This window comes from Sciurus vulgaris (genome assembly GCF_902686455.1).
Source record: "Sciurus vulgaris genome assembly, chromosome: 7".
Lineage (NCBI taxonomy): Eukaryota > Metazoa > Chordata > Mammalia > Rodentia > Sciuridae > Sciurus > Sciurus vulgaris.
This window is the reverse complement of record NC_136467.1, coordinates 48,126,375-48,153,417: the sequence shown is the minus strand read 5'-3', so window position 1 is coordinate 48,153,417 and position 27,043 is coordinate 48,126,375. Positions and strand designations below refer to the sequence as shown.

Sequence of the window (27,043 nt, the reverse complement as noted above, 5' to 3'; positions counted from 1 at the left end):
AAAGGGGGTTAACTCAAATATGCAGCATCACTTGGTGGACACTGTTGAGGTGAACTGGGCATGCATGTTGCCACTGCTGATTTATCCCTTTGGATCTGAAGAAGTGTCTTTGTATCTGAATATACTGTTAGTAACAGTTTTCTAGTTCTCATTTTCACATACCACTATGAGATTTGCTGCTGGATCTATTTTTCTTTCCAAAAAGAATAGCTGGCATCTTTTATGAATGTAAAAAATTAATATAACTTGTCAAATGCAGTTTATAAGATAAGTTTTAGAACTGTGATGTGGTCTTTTTTCTCATTGTCTCTTGATCACTGTTGGACCTCTGGCAGTGCCAAGAGGTATCTTTTGGGTCACATGATCTCCATCAGTACCTGAAACCACTCCAAAACTATTTTCCTAAAGTTGTAGATGGACAAAATGCCTTTATTTTATTTATTTATTTTTATGTGATGCTGAGGATCAAACCCAGTGTCTCACATGTGCTAGGAAAGCGCTCAACACCGACCCCTACCCACAAACTTAAAAATGGAGTCTTATTGTGGATGTTACTAGCATTTTCTCAATTTTGTATCAAATGCAATTAAACATCTCTATAATAATGTTGCTATTTAATTTAATTTAATTTACAATTTAAACAAAAACGGGCAAATTAGTGAACTTGTCTTGTAGTCCCCTACCTGCTTCTTCAACCAGTTTGCTGTTCCTGAGCCCCACTTATGAAGAAATTCATACTTGTACTAGACATGTCACAAGTACTTTTTAAAGTGTCTGCCACGTAGTAGGAACTCAATAAATCAGTGAGTGAAAAAGAAGGAAAAACTAAATCTAGGAACTGGAGCTGCACCCCAATAGTGCATGCTTGGCCTACCATGTACAAGGCTCAGGATTCAATTTCTAACACCAAAAGCAAACATAAAAACAAAAATTGAAAATTATACATATACTTTTGCCTAATTAATTAGTATGTTATCACTGACAACATAGATTTTGAGACTAAATCTATAAATCTAGTTTCTGAAATTACAAATGAGGTATCACGGGGCAAGTACATATTCAGTAAGTATCAGTCAGAGTGTTAATGTTTATATCAGATGGTTGAAATCTTCCAATGGAATCGATTAGACTAGCAGAAGTAAAGAGCATTGACACCCAAGCAAAGTGTAAGCGAAAATGAGATAAATTCCATCTCTTCTCACTGAGTGTACTTTTCCAATAATTCAATAGGAAGCACTTCTTCCCTTCCTGTGACTGTCACAGATGCTCCCTGAGCAGAGTCTGGGAACTCATCTCCTGCTATCTGTAAACAGTCATTGCTTCTAGGTTACTCTAATGAAGCAGAAAATTCCACTTCAGGAAGTTTCCTCACCGTGAGACTGAAACGTGCCACGTTGCCATTGCTACTATTAGTTCTGTTTACCTGTAGAGATAATGGAAGCTTTGATGGAACACAGGTTGGGAGTAGGGTGGATTCCAAGCTGAAGTTGTCAGAGCCCGCTTTCAAGTAGGTTGCAAAGTGGGTTTGAGGGTGAAAAGAGGGAGCAGAGTAAGTGAGTAAGTGGTACAGGGGGAATTGGGGCCCACAGTAGGCTTTCTTAATTACACAGCCTGGTTCTTAGTTGTCGCGAACGTGTCATTTCACAGTGATAAGGCAGGGACCATACATGAGGGAAATACAAAGCTGGAGAGGAAGTTAGTGAACTTTTTTGAGAACAGTCTATGTGCCAGAGTCCATTCTAGGCATGAGGATATGGGGTGATCAGGCCATAGTTCCTGCCTGGAGGAAGTTTAAAACATTACTAAAATGGGAAAAGTAAGGCAATAGATATGTGAATACATGCATTAAAAAAATAATTTCAGGTTCTCTGAAATCCATTAAATAGGGCAACATGGTAGGAGGTAGCAGAGGAGCTGCTCAGGTAGAATGGTCTGGAAAGGAATCCTGAGGCAGAAACATTTGAGTTGAAAACTGAGCAATAATGAAGCAACCACATGATCTTCTGATGGTGGAGTTCTAGGAAGGAGGAACAGCAATTGCAGAGCCTCTGAAATTAGAACACGTTTGACAATTTCAGTGGACAGAGAGAAAGCTTGGATGACTTCAGCATAGTAAAGAAGGAAAAAAGGAACAAAACAAATCAAAAAGCAAGAATTTGCTCATGTAGAGTTTTATGAACCAGGGCCAGAAGCTAGGATTTTCTTCCAAGAGTATGGGAAATCATTGTAGCATTTGAGAAGAAAGAGTGTGATTTTACTTTACACTTTGCCAAGACTATTGTGGCTGTTCTCTGGAGAATGAGAGAATGAGTCAAAGGCAAAAGTTATGAGAACAGTTAGGAGGCAGCTGTATCAGTCCAGGGAAGAGAAGATGGTAGTTTGAACTACAACTGTGGAAAAGAGGAACTAGAGTAGGGGATATATTTTGTGATAGGATTTAAGATGATATTGAGTTTCCTTTGTGAAATAGTTAGAAACAATAACAAATTTCTGGGAAAATAGCAAATTGAAAAAATAGAAGATGATTGTGATGGCAAATCATATGCACTCAAATTTAGAACAGGTAAGTGTATGCTAATGCAAAAGTAAATACAGAAGCTTAAAAAGAGTGTAATTTGCATCGAAAATAAAATGTCCTATTGGTTTTCAATTGATGATTATATATATTTTCTTCCTTTACAGCTTCCAGCTTGCAAACCCCAATTCCTTCTTCTTCATCCCAGTGTATGTATGGAACTTCCAATCAGTATCCAGCACAAGAAACTTTGGACTCCCATGGAGCAAGCAGTAGAGAAATAGTGTCCTCTTTGCCACCCATCAACACCGTGTTTATGGGAACAGCAGCTGGAGGCACTTAAATTGACAATGTTGAGTGGGGTTGACACTTTAAAAATCTCTACTGTGCAGATATCGTTATTCACTCAGACTATGCTGAGAATAAAGAAAATGGAACAGGCAGTGACTGGACATTGTTTTTCAAGTCACTGGTACTATAGATAACTCTAAAGTGAATGGACATTCTTGCATAGTTTGCCTTGCACACAGTAGTTTTAAATGTGATCTCATTATTAATCACAGTTTCAAACATTATCAAATGAAAGCAGTGAAGAATTGAAGATGCAAACATTTCAACTATGAAGATTTAATATCTCACTTTCTAATTTATTGAGACTCTATATGCTCCTTCGTTGTTGGTTTCTAAAAAAGAAAAGTATATTTAATGCCTTTACAATATCTTTAATTTATTAGGATCTCAGAATCATTGTTTACTATTCCCTTATTTGACAAAAAGTCAAATGTACATGTTCTACCTCCTATGGAAATGTTTACAACATCAAGACTTAATTCAATTCAGCTTAGGCCAAAGTGTGTTGACTTTCAGTTCGTCTGCATTAGTGTGATGATTTCTGTTACATAGCAGTATTCCAATTCTATGTAACTGAACAGAGATAAGTGCTTACCCCTCTTCATAAAAAAAGACAAGAAATAAAAGAAATAGTGGATGGAAACATTTTTAAAGTCTTGATTGCTCTCAGGGCTGGTGCCATTTTTGAAAGATGCTGGAGATTTTTAGCAAGATCTGGTTTGGATATGAAATGAAAGAGTAAAGCTGGTTGATTGAAACACTATAATTCAAGAATATTTGCGTATCAAATTCATGTGTACGACTGTAAAGAAATTGTGATCTGTAGACTGAAATTCCTTAGAATTTAATATAATCAAGTACTTTGATTACAAATTGAGAGTGAATGAGTATTCAGGGATCATCTGGATGCAAAGGCTAATTCAGAAGTGAAGAATTCATTACATATAAATTAATACAATTTGATATCACCCTCTGTCTAGCTTTTTTCTTTTTCTTTTCCATGTCTTGGCTGAAAGATCTGTTGTAAGATTTATAGCCTACAATAGGAGACTTCCATTACCTTGACAGACTTCTATAATCTTATGATAGGCCTCATTTATTTGTATTATGAATTAGGTTATACTGTAGGCCCCAGGTACATCATAAAATGATCAGTAAGCTCTAAATATCCATTCTATGTCATGATGTAATTTGGTAAAACAAACTGTGGAATTGTTTTCAGCAAGCAATAAACTCTTACCTGTGGACTTGTCAAAGTGTTGCTGCTGTTTGCTTAGTAGCCTGCTCAGTACTATCTAATTCTTCAAGCAGAAAAAGATTGCAATGGTAACAAATCATGAGAAATAGAAAACTAAATGTTCTCTTCCTTGCACTAGTAATGTTGTGAGAGTACAAAGGAAGGAGAAATTAAAGTCTTGGAATGAAATAGTAAACAAAACAGCTTTAAGAATTTTGGCTATAAGTTTCCAGCAAGGAACCAAAATGAAATGTATAGCAATTAAATACATATTTAGCATCGAATATGTGTCAGACACTACTGGAAACATGGAAAATCCAAAGATGAAAAAATCACTGTTATACCTTTAAAATGTTTTGATGTAATAAAAAGGGGTGATGTGATAGGAAATAGAGCTCACTGACAATTTTTGAGTAGAAAAGCAATGTGAGGAACTGATGCTTAGGGAACATCTAGCAGCAGTTGGAGGAAGTAGATTGAATAGCAGAGGAATTAGCCAGAGAAGGGCTATTAGGGAGGGCAAGTCTCTCATCCAGATGTCCAGCAGATAAGCACAGGGAAGCAGAGGGAAGATGTGGGAGAGGAAGAAACACAAGAATCATTTTGAAGAAGCATTAGCATCATTTCAAAGAATGTATTAAAGGATTTTTCCTAACCCTATTTGCAAAGATTTTCCCCACCCTATTTGAAAAATACTTCAGTGGAAATAGTTGACCCTGGATCAGGAAGAAACTTGGAAGACGGGTGAGCTGTGTCTCTGGGTTTCATGTGCAGCAGGCTGACAACAAAGTGTTTGATGCTGACTTCAGAAGAGACAAACAACCAACTTGGTAGGCAAAGGAACTTGAGTTTGCATCTCCTAGAAGTACAACAGTGTGTTTCTCAGGGAAACACAACTGGCTTTCACACAGGAGAGTCTTTGTTTTGTAAGACTATTCTACGTATTGCACAAAATTGCACTGACCCTCAAACCCTAAATGCTGATAGAAGCCCTCTCCTTATCATTATGACAATCAAAAACTCCTCACATATTTTTAATGCCGCTAGACAATCAGTGCTAGTCCTGTCTATTGGCATTAGTACTAATAGTAATCCCTAGTACTGCAAACAAACAAAAAATTACTTAGAAGGAGCATGAGACAACATATTACCTCTCTGCCCTTCGTTATGCTCATCATTTAAGATTTGTTCCGTAATTGATCTAAAGCCCAGATGCTCAAGGCATTTCCTGGTATTCTTTTTTGATAATTGAAATATAGTTAAAGGACCTTGCCTAGATTTTTGGTGTTTCTGTTTTCAAAAGTAAATAAATTTCTCTTCAAGTAGTTTTTAAAGTCATGTAGTATTAGTTAAAAAGAAGTGACCTGATCAAGGTAATGCTTATATAAAATACAAAATTATATAAAGACACAATGACAAATTAATACTCCAATTAGATCAGTGAATTCTTGATAGAATTTAGAGACCAAGAAAATGTTTTGTGACAACTTAAAACCCAAATTTGTCATTAACATGGAAACACAGGAAAAAAAGGGGTCTGGTTTATTTTCTCTCTCCAGGTAGGTTTTACTAAGAAAAATTAGGGTTCTCCTTAGCTATATGTTCCCATGTATATTTTCAGGTTAGAAAGGCTTTTTGTTTTGTTTTCTTTTGTTTTAAGCAACCTCTATTAACCTGGCTGTCTTTGAGCTTGTGATCTTCCTGCTCAGTCTGCAGACTAGTTGGGATTAGGGGTGTGCACCACTGCACCTGGCTTTTTTTTTTTTTTTTTTTTAATTTAAACTAAATTCCAATCATAGTTGTGATATTAAAATCTTTCTTTGTTCCTACTTCAAGATAGTGGAATCCATGAGACCCTCAACATCTCACACATACGTTTTTTGTTTTGTTTTTTGTTCTTTTGCGGTACTGGGGATCGAACTCAGGGCCTTGTGCTTGTGAGGCAAGCACTCTACCAGTTGAGCTATCACCCCAGTCCACACATAAGTATTGTTTGACTTCAAAAGCCAGCAAACAGTACTTCCATGGAGACGTGAAGGTAGACCAGCAGGCAGTGTCAGGAATCATGACTGCAAAACTTACATACACAGCCAAGAAAAATAAGCAGGCCCTGGAATTGGGCTAGAAGGAGAGAGAGAAGCAGAGGCAGAGAGAGATTAAATTGTGAGAGGGGTCTCAGTGGGCAGCAGTGAATGTGCTCCTCCAGTAGAGTGCTGATGACAGGTTCCCAGGCCAGGCATAGAACAGCAGAACATCAGCTGTGCTATTTTGACCAGTGAGAAGCACTGTCTAATTCTCTTCTGCCCACTCAAATTAGCCCTTGGAGCCTTTGATAGATGCGGTCTCCACTTAGCCATCCAAGGTACAGCTAAGTTTTAACCATACTTCCAGGTCCCCTATGGGTTCTGCTTCTGCAGATAACCTTGATTACACAATAAGTTGAAGGCACATTGACTTGATGTTTGAAGGACTCAATCTATTCACATACAAATGCAGTCCAAGTAAAAGGGCAAAAAAATACTGTCATTCTTTTTAAGTTTAAATTTATTTTAACTGATAACATAAAAACATAAAAATTGGACCTACTTGTTGGGTTCCATGTGATATTTCCATACATGCCTATGTTGTATAATATATAAATCAATCCAAACACATTTATCTCCTCAAATGTTTATCATTTATTAATGATGAAAACTCCTTTCTCCTACCTTTTAAATATACCGTTCTTGAAAGTCAGTCTATGTAGTACATTTTCCTTCTGCAGCTCCCCAAAAATTAAAAGAAAAAGAAAGGAAAGAGAAATAGAGAAATTAAGGAAGGGAGGGGAGAGGAATTAAGGAAAAAGAAAAAATTCTTTGGGATAAGTGAATTTTGAAACCCAAAAGCAAAGTTCCAACTTTTTAAAAAAGCAGGAGGCAAATGACAGTGATATGAATCCCCTGGAAAGGGCTAGAAATCAGATTTCTTTATAACGGAGTGAAATGAATTACCATACAAATATCACAATATCTTAAAAGACCTGGAGTAGTAAACTGTTCACCCAGTATTTTGAGGGCAGATTTACAATCCAGGGTGTTATAGAAATTTAAACAAAAACCTTCCAGAAAAGTCAACAATGGTGATTATGGCACAGAGGACATTTTGTTCTTTGGGAAAGATAAGAAATGATGAATTTATATAAAAGGTTATTGTACCATCTCATTCAATTATTGAATTCTAAATTAAATCCTTGAGTTTGTAAATGGCAGAAAACACAACACTCTGTTTCAAAAGCACACTGATTAAATGAAAAGAAATTTTACTCCTTGATTATAGGCATTAGCAATAGCTGGAAAAGATTGGTTGTTGTTAAGTGGACTTTGATATATAATTTAGTTACCAATTTTGAGATATTTACTTATAAATAAAATCTTACCTCTATTATAATTGATAAAAGGTTTTCAAGTAGTTTTCTAATATAAAATCCTTATAAATAGTACTTAATTTTTACAGATCTTGGCTACATAGTAATGTGGTAGAAATGCTTTCTTTTATAAAAACTATGTATTTTCCAGAATACATAAATACATAATAAATTTTATTTTGTTTTTTTGTATAATTTAATATAGCTGGAGAGGTCTTTATTTTTTCTTAAACTTTCTCTTTAAATGTCTATATTTTCTATCATATTTACATAAAAGTTGTAAGAATAAAATTGACCCTTCATGATTTTGACCCTTTTACTTTTCATATGGTTTGAAGCCTTTCTGTCCATCAAATGGCATGGGAAGCTTTGACATAAGAATGTAGAATACCTCGTTTCCTTTTTATTTAAAAAACTTTATCTTCTTACAAATACTTACAAATACTTCATTTGCTCTCAAGAATTAAATTTTTCTTGTTTCTTGAATAACTTTTCTTTTTTTTCTTTCTTTTTTTGGTGGGGTACTTTACCACTAAGCTAGTTTTTATTTTTTTATTTCGAGAAAGTCTCACTTAGCTGCTTAGGGGCTCACCAAATTGGTGGGGTTGTGATCCTCCTACCTCAGCCTCCTGAGTTGCTGGGATTATAGGCATGCACCCCTGCACCCAGCATTTTCTTGAATACTCTTAATGAGATACTTTGATGGTGTTCTTAAGTGTGGTTGGGTTTTGTCACAGAGTTAATGTGTTGAAGTTTCCAAGAGATATTTGCTTTTATGCCACATTTTAACAAATATGTCTGCTCACACTGATGGTGATAACAAAACCAGACAAGGTCCCTCCTCTCATGGGGCTTATAGTGTATGAAGGAGAGCAGACATTAAGGGAGGGCAGGTCTTAAAAGGCTAAAGAGTCGCACTGTTGGTTACAGTAAGAAATGATTTCAAGTGTTAAAAGTGAAGGTTGCTCAGAAAAGCTGTGCCAGACTAGGCTCATGGAGATACCTGGAGGGCAGGGAATTAGTGAGGGGGAAGCCAAGGCAGGGCAGCTTCTGGGAACAAGTGATGTGCTTGCTGACTGAGACCCCAAGGAATTGGGTGGTGATAGGGAAGGATTGGGGTGAGGGATTGAATGGCAGTGGGGATCTGCAGAGCAGGTGTTCAGGACAGGAATCCAGCATGTGAGAAACTCACAACAGGGTGAAAAAGCTGGGAAGATGGAGAACACAAGAGTCCAGAAGGACAGCCAGAGGGATGAGCAGACTGCTGAAGATTTTGAACTCTAGTGATCATCTGAGCCATCTGTTGACAGCACGAGAGACCCGTATAACGGTGAGGATCTCTAAAGAATTACAATGTCAAGCCAAGATTTTTATGAACTCTGAAAATGCTTGTGTTCCTAGCTTCTACAGTCAAAAATTATTTAATAGCCTTTAAGCCCCTTTCACATCTCCTATGACAGCTCATAATCAGGGAAATTAATTTCAAGGAATTTTTTTTATAAATGTTTTAATTTGAATTGCTGGGGGGGGGATGATGGTTTTAGTCAATATGAACAAGTTATAATAGAATTCTCTATTTTTTTCTCACACATTCAATCCCAGACTACTTTTCTCAAAAAAAAAAAAAAAAAAAAAAAAAGAAAAAGAAAAAGAAAAGCCTTTAGAATACAGGAAAAGGGAAAATTGAGTAATGTTTTTAAATGACATTTTCTTATACTGCCATTGTAACTGTTCTTAATCCTAAAGTTGAAGGGAACAGAAGGTGAGGAGGTCAAAACAGATTTCTCAGTATGATGTGGAACCTTACTTCTTTCCTTAAAATAGCCTCCAACTAAGAATCTGATGAGAAACACATTTACAAAAGTGAAAAATTAACCACTCAATATGATACCTGCTCTAAAGCAAAGAGAAACCATTGTTTTTATTAGTTGAAACGAGGGCGGTATTCTTACCAATCAATAGTCAGAATGAGGGTCAGAGGTTTACAGCCTTCAAGCATCTTTAAACACACCGGGGCAAATATGAGCTTCACGGGCAGTTTGTTAATCAAGATTTGTCATTTGGCTTTGTGTACTTTAGCTTATTAATGCTTTACACATGACCTCCATAAAGAATAAAACCGTTCCCATTTTATATTAAAAAGGGGTAAGATTTCTTGCCTTTGGATTTTGAGGATAATATATTTGTGCTATTTGCCACGGCTCTTATCACTCCCCCATACGCACAGTTTTTTATTTATCACTCATCGCCTGCACACCTGTATGATTATGACACCATTTTGACTCTGATCCTCAAAGAAAAAAAAAGCCTCTCACAGAAATGTGCTTTAAGGTGGTATCTGATGTGTTTTCACAGGAAGCTAAATATTCATTTGTCTGGGGAATTAGATACTTGGGTACCAAAGTCCGCAGAGAAAGCCCTCAGAGTGCGCATTGAACCTCAGATGAAAGACAACCCTTTGGCATATCAGTGATTCTTTCACAGGCAGATGGTACTGAGGAGCATAAGGAACAGGGGCCATAAGGAACAGGGGCCAAGAACTGACTGGTGAATCCTTGAAACCAGAGAGAGAGAGGGAGAGAATGTGCAAGTGAGAGAGAGCACTAGTTTTTGGTACACATTTTAGTGCTAAGTGGCTTGACCTAGTGAAACTCCTGTATGGCTTTTCCTCAGCTTCCAGCACTCCAGAGTCAGGTAAGGCATAGAAGGGAGCAAGATGCATCTAGATGCTGTGAGCGAGTCCCCAGTGCTCCCAAGAAAGAGATTGACCCAAGGATCTCAAGCTCATCTCTGCATAACCACACTGAAACAGGAGCTGTAGTTTCTATGACGATATAAAGCCAGAATATGGTTTCAAAGTAAAGGTCAAATATATAGCAATTGAAGGCACCACAGAGTTAGAGCTGTGTTTGGGATGACATTAGTTTTGTGACAAATTAGATAACTTCTCAGAGACTCATCCTTCTCATCTGTAAAATGAACTTAATAGTATTTTCCAAAGAAAGTGACTGTGATATTACTTGATGCTTAGAGGTTCCTGGCATGTAAAGACTCCATAAGTTGTAACTTATTACTTGTTATTATTAGTGTTGTGGAATCAGTAGCATTACTTAAAATAATGGAAACCATTCTTTTGTGTCTTCAGGTGCAATATAGACTGCTCTATTGCTAGAGTTTCCTAGTAAAATAACCTAGGCGTGGACTAATTATGTAAGGATTTGTCATGTAACATAAAGGAATAAAAGCAAAATGTAGAAAAACATTACTCCAAAATGATTTCATAAAGGCAACACTCATAGGATACAATATGGTCTGATTGTTAGACATGATAACATGATTACACACTACATTTAAGAAGAATTGCTTTTATAAGTATTTTACCAGTTTCATAGAATGATGCAAACTCTTCTTTTATTAATCAGTAATTCTGAGAGGGGAATTGTCAATGTTTATTTCAGTCTGATTGCCTTTATTTTCACAGACCTATAATAAAGTCATAAAAACATAAAATTTTCTGTGGAAATTTCTATTGAGAAGAAACTGTTTTTGTTGATTAATTTTTTTCCTCCTTAAAAGTCAATTAAGCCAGTATTTTAAAATTATAATTGATAAATTGATAAATAGAAATTATTAACACGTTGAACATTTCTGATGCTTCACAACTGCAAGGTTTGGAACAGGTTACTTTCTGTTCTTTTTATTGCTAATACAAGACAAAACTTTACCCTAACCAAAAGTGCTCTCCCAAGCTACTAAGCAGAATATCAACAGTCAGCTATTGAAAATTTCCCCTAGATGCTCTGTAGGCACCTGAGGTTCAGCAGGTACAGCCTGGAGCAATTTGCTTCATTCTCAGATGACATCCTCACCTTGTGTTCTTCTCGTCCTTATGGTGCTATGGAAACCAGAAACCTAGGAAGCATCCCCAACTGTCCCTCACCGTCTCCTTTTCTGGTCACCCTATTTCTCCTAATGATCATCTTGAGCACCTTCACCTTCTCATCCTCAGGTACAACACAGTGCAAACTCTTATTTCTTGCTGGGATTATGGTATTAGCCACAACTCCATCAGCTCCTCCATCACTTGTAGAGGAATCTTTTTTAAACACAAAACTGTAGTTCTCAAGATCCTTTCTCACCTACTTTGACCTCAGAACAAGACATATACTTGACTTTGTGGAGTTAAATTTTTCTCCTCACTTTTCCTGCCTCAGGCTAGTATTAATTAATGTAGAACCCTTTGGGACTTTGCAACTGCAAGGTTTATAGGATTTTTAGACGGCAAAAGTAATCACTCAGTAGGTACTGGGATTTTCTGTAAATGTGGTCAGAGTAAAAAGTATGGGAAAATGAATGATAGATGGTTAATAGAGATGAAAATGCTTATAAAAATCAATAGTTTTAATGGTTCTAAATTATTTCAGTACATTAGCATTTGACACAAACAACATTGAAGAAAACCCTATTTAATGGACGTTTTTGGCTCAATTTTCAGTCTTTTTAGTGTGTAACAAAGTGATTTTGAAAGCCAGGAAAGACCTGGATAGACCTCTAAGTCATATAGGCACACAGAGGCCTAACTGAAGGTGTGGCTGAGATGAGAAAGTTAAAACATAGGAATTCAATGAACTCAATAAAGTCTCCCCCTCTTTCTCCTTTATTTTTTGTGCATGGCTGATACCTACTCAACCTTCTAGTTCAGATGTCAGATTCCCTAAGAAGTCCCTTGAAATTCCAAAATCCAGATTGGTGTCTCTCCCATGTGCTCCTTTTGGGTCTTACATTTCCCCAGTATGGCACTTATGCTTTTTCTGGATCCTGAACTATATTATATTCTCCGGGATGGCTGAGACAATTGTCAGATTTATTGATACAGTCCCACAATAAATCCATGTTTAGTTAAAATTTCATATAAGGAACATCTTTAAACTCAGAATGCATGAACCTGACTCTGTGAGTCCATTGCTCAAAATGCTGTGCACCAAATAACATCCTGAGGCTAGAGTTAAGCTTGGACTACAGTCATTGTAATCGTATTGTCAATGTGAACATTTTTTTGTGTTATATAGTTCCCTTTGACAGAAGATCATTAACAGTCATGTAGTGCTTCTTAATGTGGTTATGTTACAACTTAACCAATTCCAAACTGCTGCATTTTTAAGTGATTTCCAGACTGAAAGAAGAAAAAGGTAATGATTTCCTGGTTTATTAGAAATGATATGGTCCAACATACCCTTCAACTCCTGCACAGTTTTCATAGAAATCTAACATATGAACACAGTTAATTTCTTTTGCAGAAGAAATTGTCCAGATGATGGAATAAATTCGCCAGTTATTTTCAGCATGTATAACGTGCAGAAAATAAGAATCACTGTAACATCCTGGTCAGCTATTAGTATGTCTGTGGGGTAGCATCCCAAAGGTCATGCATATTCCATAATGAGTTTTGGAAGTTAGGGAAAGGGACATCACACTAAACATGTTTAAAATAAAATTGTTTAAATATTCTCAAATGGGAATTCTTTCTAAAATACTAGTAATATGAGAAATCTAAAACATTAGTAATATGATCAATGGATTTTTTTTTTTAAATCCTCATGCAAAACGTTAGAAAAAACTGCATCATGGTATCTTTAGGAAAGTTTGTTGCAAAATAGTTTTGTTGACCTAAATAAAAAAAGACCTTTGAAAGATGAAAATCCATTTGCATTCAAAATAACTATGGGCATTATCTTTGGATACATTGAGGACTATAAGGATATGACAATACTCTAGGTGGGATATGACAAACACAATACACAATGGAGAATATGAGCAAGCAAAATATAAGTGAGGGCAAATGCCATTATGTAATCTTGCTTAGTGAAATTCAGACTCTATGGAGAGCATCATTTGATCCACTATCAATGGCAATGTCACAATTCATTCTTTCAAGTTCAGTTAATATTGATGAGGTTATAAACACACGGTTTCCTCCCTTGAAATTATTTCTCCATGCAAACACACCTCTCAATAGCCTAGCAACTCATCTGCTTTCTGCTTTCAAGGTTAGATGCATCACACATTCCCTTAGATAAAAGGAATGATTTAGACACATCATCCACATATCCCTTCCCAAGGAATCAAATCCAAATTTCCATCAAAGGTCAGTGCAAACAAAGTCCAATGATCACAGACTTTTCTAAGGTATTTTAAGGAGATCAACTCTTACCTGAACTTTTGTTTGAGTCAGGTCTGTGTATTCATGTTTCTGTTGAAGTACAAATCAATTATAAAAGGAAGCATCGTGTGGTATAAAAGCTGTTTTAGTGCTTAGAATTTCTTGGCTTACTATTACTTTTATAACCAGTGACAAATATACTGCAATATTGCAGATGAAAATGGTAAGATGGTTGAGGCCTTGACTCTTGTGACTTATTTGAAAGGTTAAAAAAAAAAAAGAAAATTTGATTACGTGGTGATGATAAGAGGGATGGGAAAAACAATTTGATCCAGGGACCTGGGTATATGGTGATGCCAATGACTGATTAAGGACTATAAAAGGAAGTTGAGTTCTTCTCTGGGGGACATTCTGATGAAGAGGGACAAGAGACAAAATTATTTTAAACAAATTTATTTTGAGGTGACTTTGGGCCATGCCTGTACTTGTTTGTATCTAGTCTGAAATTCAGGGCAACTATATTGTTTAGAAATGTTTATTTGAGGTTCATGAGGATAAGTTGTTACTAAAACCATAAACAAAAAATTATTGCACAGGGAGAGTACATACACTGGGCAGAGCAGTGGGCCACAAGAGGATCACCAAGAGACACCCCTCCCATGACATTCTCTATTCACATATTCTTGACCATCTATCTGTTCATGTACTGTGGTGGGATCTGCAACATGACCTGTTGGTTGATGAATCTTGTTCTTTCAAGCTTTGCTTCAAAATTCTGGTTATTAGTGAGCAAAAGCAGAATCCACTCTAGAAATATTTCCATACTTAGTTGTGAGTATATTTTTTAAAATTGCTGTATCAGGAGTAAAATGACCCAATCAGGTTGGGTATCCCACACTCATGATTCAGTATTCCTTATCCAAAAGATGAGCTCCATTATAAAACCAACATACATACAAAGTCTTCATGATAAGGTGGATATTTATATAAAATTCAAGTTAATGGACACATCTCATGATGTTCGCTGACTGCCTGAATTGAATTAGAGTGGGTTTTAAACCACTGTACCCTACACACACACATACAGACCATATAAAGATATGTAATTTTTCTGAAGGAACAGGAAGTCCTGATATAATTATAATAAGTCACAAACACATTTAAGCTAATCAAAAGGCAGACATTAAACTTGCAGCCTTTCATTACCCAGTAAAATGCATAGTAAACATGGTGCTCCATGGCTGAGTTCCACCCCAGCGTGTGTGACCTGCCTGAACTGACAGAGTGAGGATTAGAAATACGTAAATGTGGTCTTCTTTATGAGCTGACAGCCTAATGCTTTGTCTTTTTGATTTCATGATTATGTAAAGTGGTCACAACGTGAACACAGTAACATCAAAACATCCTCATCAGAGAGACATGTGACTTCTCCAGATTCCTCTGTTCTAGTTTCTCCTTATTCCTCAGATAATCCTCAGATAATGGTGCTTTTGTCAAGCACCATCTCCTATTTATTTGTTCCTTATATTTCCCCTTTGAAGTTTATAACTGATATGACAATTTCTTTATCTACTGTCCTCACCCCATTGCAAACTATCCCTACCTTCTGATAGCAATTCTAGAAGCTTTTTCCAGATTGACTTGTCAGTATTTCAATCAACAAGTATGGTTAAGCGCCAGGGACTAATATAGAGGGAGTGTACATATCAGGTTTCTAGCACCAACAGCCATTGGCAGGTATGTCTAATTTTTATCCTTGGTCCTTATTTATATAGAAAGAAATATAAATAATTAAAATTTAAGCCCTGAACCCCAGAAACAGTACAGACAACCAGACAGAGCCAAGAAAGGTATTTGAAGCATAGAATAGCCTAAAATCTCAGAGGCATTTAATAGTTTTGTACGTCAATACTTGGGAGAACTGAAATATTAACTTAAATCTGAAAAAAAAATAGGTTTATAGGAATTCCAAGATATTATATAAATTTTCCTTACGTGTTAGTAGCAGATACCCAGGGAGCCCTGGAGTAAATTTCTGCCTTTGTCATTATTCTTCACAAATAAGAAGCATTTATTCTGGGAACGTGGATTAACATATCATTACTGCTAATATTGTAGAAGACATATACAGATTTTGGTGTTTCTTGTCATAAACCTGAGATTTGTGTTCCCCATGTAAAATTTAAAGAAGACAAAAAGGAAACATAAAGACAAATAATAATGTAGGAGAAGAAAATAAAAGATAAAATAAGCTAACAAACAACAAAAGAAGTCAATCTATGAGTCTTCAGATTTATAGAAATGAACAAAGGACACGTGTCTATTCAGAGTGGCGATTCCTACATAAGAATATTCAAAGCAACTTTAAATGTTCAGTTCCTGATGGCCAGGCCCTATATCTCTGTAGAGTTTTTCCTTCTTGATAGTGGCACAGATGGAGTCTCAATTCAGGAGAACGTAAAAAGATTCTATTAGGCAGGTGAAGTAGGAAAGCTGACCTATCTTCCTCTGGGCTTGGTTGATCATTACCTTTGATCAAACAAAAGTCCACATGTTCCAGCTGCCCTTATGCCCTGGTTACTGCAGTGGGTGGAAGGAGGGAGAGAGAGAGAAAGAAACAGAAACAAAACCTAAGACAAAATAGATATTACATAAATTTGCATACCATCTTGAATTTGAGCCGTTTCTATGTTTCCAAATTCTCCATTTAAAAGGGATGATGAAAATGACTCACAACAAATTATTACTCTTCCTATAATATGAATGATTATCTCAAAATAAATTTAAGTTTTTAAAATTAGAAATATCATGTAATGTGTACATAGACAAAACTCTGGATTAGGTATGAAGAAGAAAAAGGTGAGGGGAGAAAAGAAGAAATAGGGACAGAGCCAGTGGGCAATTACTCCTCATGACTTCTTATTGAATTTTTGTTGGACAGAGATTTGCAGAAATATATACAACCATTTCTGCAGTCTACCCAGTTGTAGTAATGATGAAAGAATTTATGTGTTTTTTTCTATGTTCTTTGGGCCTTTGGTAATGTAATCACTTAACAAGGATTAGACATTGACCAAACAATACCTTTTTGTTTTCCGTTTTAGCTTACCACATTTGTTAGATATTTGGATTTACTTTAGTTTTTTCTGCAAGCAAACACTTTAAAAAATGAGTTGATATTTTGGTTTGTTTTCCCAAAATAAGTATTAACAGTGTCTTCTGAGCCAATGAAAAGACATCTAAATGTGGTGGAGTGCAGGGAAACAGTTTACAAATCAGTGTACACAGATAGCATGTTTTTCTCAAAACATATGTTATTTTTTTGTGTAAGTATGAATAAAAATCCTTCTCTTTCATCTGGCACAAAAGTCAACTCAAAATGGATGAAAGACCTAGAAATTAGTCCAGAAACTATGCAACTCCTAGAAGAAAACCTAGGGTCAACACATTTGCATATAGGCACAGGCACTGACTTTCTCAATAGGATCCCTAAGCTCAGGAAATAATGCCAAGAGTTAATAAATGGGAAAGCATCAAATTAAAAAGCATTTGTACAACAAAGGAAGCAATTGAAAATGTGAAGAGAACCTACAGAACGGGAAAAAACCTTTGTTCACTGCTCTTCTGACAGATGATTAATATCCAGAATATGTAAAGAACTTAAAAGCTGAACACCAAAAACCAACAACCCAATTAATAAATGGATGAATGAACTAAAAAGACACTCCTCAAAAGAAGAAATACAAATGACCAAAAAATACATGAAAAAATGTTCAATATCTTTAGTTATCAAGGAAATACAAATCAAAACTACTGTGAGATTTTATTCACTCTAAGTTAGAATGCAAACCATTGAGATACAAACAATAATACATGCCGGAGAGGATGTGGAGAAAAAGAAACGTTTTTACACAGCTGATGGGATTGTAAATTAGTACAACCACTATGGAAATTGGTATTGAGATTCCTCAAAAGACTATGAATGGAACCACTGAATGACCCAGTGTATACCACTCCTTGGTATCTATCCTAAGGAACTGATGTCATCATATTATGGCAATACATACATATCCATATTTATAGCAACAAAATTCACAATAGCCAAACTGTGGAACCAGCCTAAGTATCTGTCAATGAATGACTAGATAAAGAAGATGTGGTATATATATAGGTACACAATGGAGTTTTATCAGCCATGAAGAAAGAATGAAATTATGTCATTTGTGGGAAAATGAATAGAATTTGAAAACATTTTTTTTTTCAGTGCTGGGGATTGAACACAGGCATTGTGCTTGTAAAGCAAGCACTCTACCAACTGAGCTATATCCCCAGCCCTTGAAAACATTCTTAAGCAAAATAAATCAAATTCAGAAAGTCAAGCGTTGTATAATTTTCTCTTATATGGAAGCTAGAGAGGGAAAAGGGAAAGAAAGGTGGTGAAGGAGGAAATTTCATGAATCTAAGGGACACCAGTATAGGAAATGGGAAATACTGGGGATTGATTTTGGCTAAATTATGTTGTTATATTATGAGCATGTATGAATATGTAACAACGAATCCCACCATCATGTATAATTATAATGTACCAATAAAAATATGGGAAAAAATAATTCAATTATTTTGAAATGTTAAGCACTCTTAAAATAACAAAGGGGGGGGGAATGATGAAAAATGAATAAAATAAAAAAAAATGTTGTAGAATAGAGGCCTCAGATTATTGGTAGTAATATTCTAGGGTGGAGGAAATGATAGGGGACTAAATTATTATAATTAGAAAAAAAATTGAAAACATTTTCCTCTGTAAGTTGTTAGAAATTGATAAAATAAGGTTAAAGGGCATATCCCATATAGTGTTGAATATTTTACTTGTGTGACCAGAGGCTAATGCATGTTTTCTTGAGAATTCTGACACTGAGCAGGTCCTATCTGAATTTGATGAGTCAGATTTGTAGAGTACTTTAACCCTGAATACTTGGCTTGTTTTATTTCTTTATTTATATTTTGAATATATATTTTTGGTTGTAGGTGGACACAATACCTTTATTTTATTTTTATGTGATGCCAAGGATCGATTCTAGTACCTCTCCCAGAGCCTCATGCGTTCTAGGCGAGTGCTCTACCACTGAGCCACAACTCCAGCCCCACTTGGCTTGTTTTTATAGACCCTCTTGGCGTTATCCAATTTTATTGGTTCCAAATCAAGGGAAAATGACAGGCGTTGTCTATTGGTTGCCGAAAGAAGATATAGAAACAGTAAGTTTTAGAGATATTATTACAGTTGCCCGAGGCAAGATGTGAATATAATAGACCACTTGTTATTTCCCAAACTGAAATTTAAACAATAGCTGTTTAATTTGGATAAGAAGAAGTTTTGGGGGAATGTGTTTGGTGGAGTAAATGAATAAACTTGGAAAGAGGTAAGCTCTCACGTCTGAATTACGAGGGGAGTGGCTGGAACTACGAGAGGGCCCAGGCAGCCCTAGAGTGACATCACTCTCAGCACAAGATTGCTCCAGGTTTAAAGATTGTGGAACCAACCTAGATGCCCTTCAGTTGATGAATGGATAAAGAAACTGTGGCATATATATACAATGGAATATTACTCCGCCATGAAGAATGATAAAATTATGGCATTTGCAGGCAAATGGATGAAATTGGAGAATATCATGCTAAGTGAGATAAGTCAATCTCAAAAAACTAAAGGATGAATGATCTCGCTGATAAGCGGATGAGGACATATAAGGGGGTGTAGGAGGGGTTAGTGTTAGGGTTAGGGTTAGGCTTAGGGTTAGGGATAAGGAGGGTGGTAAGAATGGAGGAAGGAAGGACTGTATAGAGGGAAAAGAGGGGTGGGAGGGGTGGGGTGGAAGGGAAAAAATAACAGAATGAATCAAACAACATTGCCCTATGTAAATTTATGATTTTTAATTAAAATAAACAAACAAAAAAAAAAAAAAAGAGAAAATGCTGAAATCAGCATTAGGAAGTATGAGTGAAAGCAACAATAAAAAAAAAAAAAGATAAGTATATCTTCTTTCAATTTTTAAAAGAAAGTGATGTTAAGTAAGATCTTCAGTTCCATTCATTAACTTCAAGTAACTAAAGAACTAAGACTTTCAGGTCTTAGTAGGAAAACATGTGATTGTAAATCAGTGCCATTTTATTTGATGTTTCTAAGAGGGACTTGACTACTGTCTGGTTCACCCACCTAAACATAAGGCTCAAACTCAGTCTATTTTTCTGACAGCAACATCAACAGCAAAGTCTGCTCAATTATAAAAGTAAGATTTCAAATTTCAAGTGCAAAGAAGAACTTTGCATTTTGTGTCAACTTGAAACCACATACATCTTATAAAGGTTACTTTAAGCTAAATTGTGGAAATGGCATTCTTGATTCCATTGGCCAAAGTGAAATTGGAATCTCCCTCCTCAGTCAGAGAGGTAGTAAATGTCAAAATGGGTTTTCAGGATTTGTATCATATACCTGCAAGTTTACTCCCAACCATGTGGTAATTTAATGTTCACTTTCAACAGCTGAAGATGTCTGGTCAGAGGTGGAGCATATTTATCTGCCTAAGTGCATCCATAGTCTCTCTGGCTACTCCTTGAAAATGACTGCATGGTTTTACATCATATACAATTATTACTTATTTCTTGCTGCCAAATTTGGTCTTTCTTAGGGTGATGTTGTAATTCAGATAAATAGATGCCTTCCATTCCACAGTAGCCTAATTTCTAGGGCTCCTCGAACAAGCGTATCCAGGAATAGATAGCTTTCAGTGTATACATGGCGGGAAGATAGCATTTCTTTAGCATGGATTGTCTGTAATCTGCCGTCTCCATGAAGAACATCTGTAACTGGCTTTGTCAAACAGAGTCCGATTAGATCAAAGCTGAGGTCTTTGTAAACTGATTGACTGGCAAGATGAGCACTGCCAGAGAAGAACAATTAGGTGGCTGATGCACAGCTGATGGATTCCCGTGCTTTCGCTCACATCTGTTTTTCCCTCATTTTATCCATGCCGATAAGAACAAAAGTGTCTAAACTGGACAAAGACCAATGGTAGGATATTATTAATATTTTCACATGAAATCTAAAGGAATAATTAGAAATCCCTAAGCAGTGTCAGATTGATCTTTAAGCTGTGAATTGTGTTGGTCACACAGGTTTTCCCCCTGAGGGGGATTTTAAGGATGTCTCTTCTACTTCTTCTACCATCCATGCCTGAAGAGGAGTTTGTCCACATTCAATGATGTACCAGGGATCTATGACTTCTGGAACAAAGCTGTAGTAGGAGCTAGTTCATAGCTAGCTCCTATTGTAGTAGGATGCCAATTCTTAAAAGTACCCATTTATCCACCCAAAGGAATTTCTTACCCCATGAGGATTATAAGCCTGATGGACTTTTTAAGGAATATAGAATCTTCCCTATGACGTTCAGAGTTCTAGCAAGTATTGTTTTCTGAGTTGACCATGGAATGTGACCACTGTATAAACTTTTTTTTTTTTTTCTGTAGAATGTCTAAGCACTGAGTAAGCACTGTATGGCCAAGAGAATTTTCATTTCTTTGAAATTCTTTAACTTCTTATCTTCAGTTTCTTTTCGATTCCCATAGTTTAACTTTTTTCCTAGGTTTTCCATAACTGTTCTCAAAATTAGAACAGTTACATAATCTAATGTATCCCTGGATTATGAGTTTACATAATACTTTTTAGAGAAAAATTCTGGAATTGATATCATGAATAATCATAAGCTTATATCACCAAATTGGAAATAACAGTATATATATCTTGTTTTCCTATACATAAAAAAAGAAAATTTTACGAAGTTTTTACTTTTCTTTTCATATCATCTTAAATCAAAACCACTGTATAAACATTTTTTCACATCATGGTTTCAAGGTACTAAGCATCATCGATAGAACTTCACGAAATGCCTACTCTTTAAGTAATTTTTATGTGTCTAGCACAGTGTGCTGTCAAAGGTTAATTTCCTCTTCCTCTTCCATTACATTATCCATAAGATTGTTTACTTACTGGTTTTCTGACATAAACATTGTTTTAATAATAGCTCCTATTAATCTGGTCACAATGACTCCATAAATTAGAGATATAATATTGAAGTTTGGCAGAGGATAAATAAACTTGTAAGAGAAACTGGATGCTCTTATCTATTTCTGAAACTTCGTGACATCAGTGGCAACTCTCTAAGTCCAACATACAACAAGTAGTCATCTTAATTATGGAGTTATTATAAGAAATAATAAATCTATTGAGCATCTGCTATGGGTTAGGTGCTGTGCTGAGTGTTTTATATTGTAACTTCCATTTTACAGATGAGGAAACTGTGCTGAAGATGGTGGGTTCCCCAGAGTTCCATATCTAGTCAGCAGCAACTAGGAATTAAAGCTATGCATCTTGAGATTAAATTTCAGATTCTGAGTTATGCCAGTTTTGCCTAGGATGAGTTTGTGGCCCACTGTCCCCACCCTCCCTTTTCTTCGCTCCTCCCTTACACTCCTGTCCCATGTTACAATCAACTATTTTTGGCTCGTCATGGCTATTTAGGAGGAATCTCTGAATTTGAACTTTTGCTTAAAGTCTTTGAATTATTTGTCAAAAGAGGAAATGTATATAATACATATCAGTCATGGGAACTACAAAATCCACTGTTAACCTACATGCCCAGGTATTTTTTATTGATGAATTACATTGAAACTTAAAGTTGAGGTGCCTGAAGAATTTATTTTCAGACAGATTGTTAGTTGTGCTTTATAACTGTAGCAGGTATTTCAATACATTATCTCACAAAGACTCTACAACAACCCTATGATGGAAGTACTTTTATTTTCATTATTTTATAGATGAAAGGACCTCAGCTTTGGCAGGTTAAGCGACTTACCCAAGTCCATGAACTGAAAGTGGCAGCACCATGAGTCGAGCCTTTTTCCGACTCCAAAGTTCATATTTTCAAACTCTAATTGCTACATCTCCCAAATGCAAAAGGTACGATTTATGGTATTTCAGACATTCTCATGTTCTTGGGTTTGGGTGGAGTTAATTCTATGCTCTTTTAAAGATTGAGGGGGGGCCAATGTGACCATTCTTTGTCCTGACTCTTCAGGAAGAGCTGGGGCCTGCACATTCTTCGTCGATGCCATTCCAATGCATTTCAGAAGCCACTTATTTCAAAAAATTTTCCCCTTTCCTGGACACTCTGCTTGTGTTTCACGAGCCTCTCTCCTCACTGGCATAAGCACCACACACAGTGCCTATGGCTAATGCATACTTGTCAGATTCCTGATGACCCCACAGCCAGTTAGCAAGAAAAGCTGCCAATACTCTGAGACACAGAAATCCGTCTTTAGTATCACCACATTCATTCCCTAATAAATTTATAATAATTCTGTACACACCATAGGAAATGAAGTGAAATTTATAGTTAAGAAGGTTAGGCACTTTTTAAAAATTCTGTGACAGCCTTCCTTTTCCATCTTGTAGAGAAAATTTCCCCTTCTTAAAAAATTTTTTTAGCAAAATCAAGACTAAATCAGGACTCTGAAGTTTAAAAAAAGGCCACTGTACCTTGAGGGGGAAAAGAGTTTACCTTTTCACCACAACAGATGGTTTGAAATGCAGTGATTACAAAATTCTGAAGGTAAAATGGTTTAATTACAAAGTCAATACTGCCTCCAACCCAGGCTGAGTCTTTAGCGTAAAAACAACAGACGGAGCAGGGCAAACGCTAGGACAATGTTTAACCAGAACTTTGCATAGCTACTGCAGTAGGGTTTTCCATGGGGCTTTAGTAAACTACAGGGCACATGATTCTGGTTCCTATTTGTTGAATGACCTCAGAGTGGAGAATCATATCTGTGGATATATATTTCAGTCTGCAATATATGCATGTATGCACACAAGTCTGACGAGGCCTACTGGAACCCAATAGTGTGAGACAGGTTTAATTTCAGCAAAAAATGAGCCATCAGGAAAAGTTAAGCCCACACAAAAAATGGACTTTGTCACAGGAATGATTCAACAGTTCATTTAAAAAGAACATCATTCTGAAATTACACATTAATAAATCTTGTTTCTAAAAATTAAATTGTCAAGTCTTGCTTAAAAACCAAAGTATAATTAACATAATAGGAAATGACTCAACTGCTGGGTGTTCATGAAGGTTTTTTTTTCCTTTTAAAAATCACACAAGAGGGAAAAGTCTAAGTTTGCTTTCTTTAGTATTATCATCTTTTCCCAAAACAGGGACAGCAAATAGAAAACATTATTTGTTGATTAAACCCTAATTCTAAATAAATTTATGATATTAAGAAATAAAATCAAAGTGCTTGGTGAAAATGTTCCTAAATGCTTAATAACATACTCAGACATCAAATGACTTGGTTAATGAGATTGTTTTCATTTTATCCATTCAATAGAAGCATAACAACCTATGAAAACTGATATAAAAGAAAAAATACGTGTGCTTTCCTTAAGGTGGTATATTCTTACCTCCTATCCACTGAACATTTAATACAGGCAATTAAGAGATCAGTAGGGTTACTGGGCTAAGCAGGTGTGGGTGGATCTAAATAGTTAAGTAAAACAAACATCTCTGATGGTCTTATCTCTGGGCCTTCTGATCTTAATAAATGTCACCAGGAAAACCTAAAACGAGTCTTCTAGCAACTCTCTACAGGGAATTAAAATCAGGAGCATTTTGCAATTTCTAATCTGTTTAGTTGCTCTGAAAGGAAAATGCTTCATTCCAACAGGAAGTGTCTGAAATTATGTTTAACAAAATTTGGAAAATTTGGTGTTGAGGTGGAGAAAAGTAAAGAGAAAAACATACCATATTCTAAAAATTTTAAAAAAGGCTTACACACCAATTTTTTAAAACATTAAGGCAAAGTAAGTAAACTTTTGAATCATAATCACCACACATCAATACCACTTTTGGAGAGTATAAAATTTAACCATCCAAATTCTTAGTGACAAGAATTACATGTACTTACTTATCTAATTTCATTTTCTTTCTTTCTTTCTTTCTTTCTTTCTTTCTTTCTTTCTTTCTTTCTTTCTTTCTTTCTTTCTTTCTTTCTTTCTTTCTTTCTTTCTTTCTTTCTTTCTTTCTTTCTTTCTTTCTTTCTTTCTTTCTTTCTTTCTTTCGCTACAAGTTTCTAAAAAGTCCTAAAACAAAGGGAAAATTATCTGATTCTCCCATACCTAAGAAATGTTTTTCACTACTCAGTGATAAAGTCTTGAAAACCTTTCACTTGAAATTCATCCATTCACTTTCTTTCATTTCTTACGCTGTGCCCCCACCCATAGGCCATCATTCTAGCAATGTATTATAACTTTTAAAATAAGCTTTGCTCTGAAATATACCAGAGATGTAGGAAATTCTACCTACCCTAAGCATAAAGCTTGGTGAAAGTTTACAAATTAAATGCACCTGTGCACTTGTCCCAAGATCAAGGGTAGGCAATGCCAGTACCCCTCTAACTATTTTGTGCCCTCTTCTGGTCACTATCAGCTCAGAAGATCCACTGACATTGAGCAGAAAAATTAAATTTCTTTATTTTGTACATTATACAAATAGATCCATATCATTTCCACTATTATGTGTCTGGCTTCTTCAGCTCAATATTGTGTTTGTTTTTGAGATACAGTTAGACTTTTGTGTGCAGTTGAAATTAATTTATTGGAAAAACCCTGACAGAGGAAGATCCAAATTTTATTTTAAATTACATATCTGAAAGGAAATATATCAGATGTAAACAGTGTTTACTCAGATATAGGATTTATGGTGTTTTGCTTCTTTATATTTTTTCATATTTTTCAATGATATTATGACCAGGAAAAAAATAAATTTAAGTACAATTACTCACCTATGAGTACAGAACAGAATAATGTCTTTGTGTGAGTTTATACATGCTATAAAGCATTTTGACTTTTTAGTACGTGGACCATTTGTTTTACCATTATATTTCACATCACTATTTTCATAATCTTTATTTATATTTTATGCTAAGTCATTATTTTCATCTCCTCAAATACCTTGTTCTATGTCTTCATCTTTTCTTTCTATTTTTTTCTATTTCATCTTCTAATTTTCCCTGTTCTCCATCGGAGAGGTCTACTAGAAGTTAGCACATCTCTCTCTTCTCAAAGGAGTCACTCTGTTCTCTCAAAGGTGACAGCTGATGTTTTGCATATTGTTCCGTGTCAATGGAAAAATCCACATTTGGTAATTTAGTGTCAAAATACCTTTCCTCTTCTCAAGTTTATTTCTTGAATTAACTTAATTATTATATTTAACCCACATTGAGAATGTTTTAAATTGTAATTACTAAATAGAAATAGGATTTCACATAAGACAGAGCTCTTCTACAATTTCAATCCTTGTTGAACAAGGATTCTTGTTAATTAATTTTTCTTCCTCTTTAACCTATTCTTTCTCTTTGTTTACAAACAGAAATAAGAGTGGACATTTTCTCAAGCAAGAGTCAAACCCAACTCTTTAAAATCAAAGAGTTTTTTTTCCTACAGCTTAGAAAGTACAGCAGAAATCACCCAATTTTAAGGATGAACACATAAGTAATTTTCCCAACTCTTCACAACTGGATAAAACCTCTCCAGGAAAAAGCATTTTGACTTTACCACTCAGCTACATCTCCAGCCTTTTACATTTTTTTTTTTTAAATCATCTTGAGAGACGGTCTAACTACGTTGCTTATGGTCTTGCAAAGTTGCTGAGGCTGGTCTCAAATTTGCCATTCTCCTGCCTTAGCCTGGGATTATAGGCATGAGCCACCACACATAACCATTTCCTATAATTTTGATTTAAGATTCCTTTGCTCTCTTGTTATGTTTATTTCTCAAATAACTGAATTACTATACATAATCCACAATGAGAATACTTTAAATTGCAGAACAGATTAGAATTTGTCAAATGGGACTGCACAAGGAGGGGCTACATTGTGACTTGTATGCTTGGGTGTTTCCTCTTTTGGGGTCCCTTCCTTCACTTAAAACAACTGAAAGTTTGAAAAGTTTTAAAATCCAAATGGGATGGGGAAAAGATATAAAGAAATGAAATTAGGAAAGATGCTGAGGGACATCACAAAAAAAAGTCTGCCTAGGTAGCTAGCTGGGTAGGAGGTTCCCTTCATGGTCTGCTGCACCTCCTAAGAAAGCCACAGCCACCATACTCCAAAATTATCCTGCCTGCTCACCTTTCTCTTTCATGGAACACTTTCTGTCCTACAGCTTGCCTCCTCAGGCCCCTATTCTCTGTTATCTAGCAAACTGGATGGGGAATAATCGTAAAAATAAATCTCTGGACATGTTCACTGGAGAAGGTGTTGCTCTAAGTG

The 27,043-nt window shown here is 35.7% G+C and overlaps 1 protein-coding gene across 1 annotated transcript in view; it reads left to right on the top strand.

The window, feature by feature from the left end:
- The window catches only part of RFX6 (regulatory factor X6), a gene marked incomplete at its 3' end in the record, with an annotated part of 51,867 nt that extends 49,009 nt beyond the window's left edge, over positions 1–2,858 (top strand). The window contains exon 19 of the mRNA XM_079146279.1: positions 2,683–2,858. Coding sequence (XP_079002405.1) covers positions 2,683–2,858 — 176 coding nt within the window. The remainder of the gene's footprint in view (positions 1–2,682) is intronic.
- Between the last annotated feature and the right edge of the window lie 24,185 nt (positions 2,859–27,043).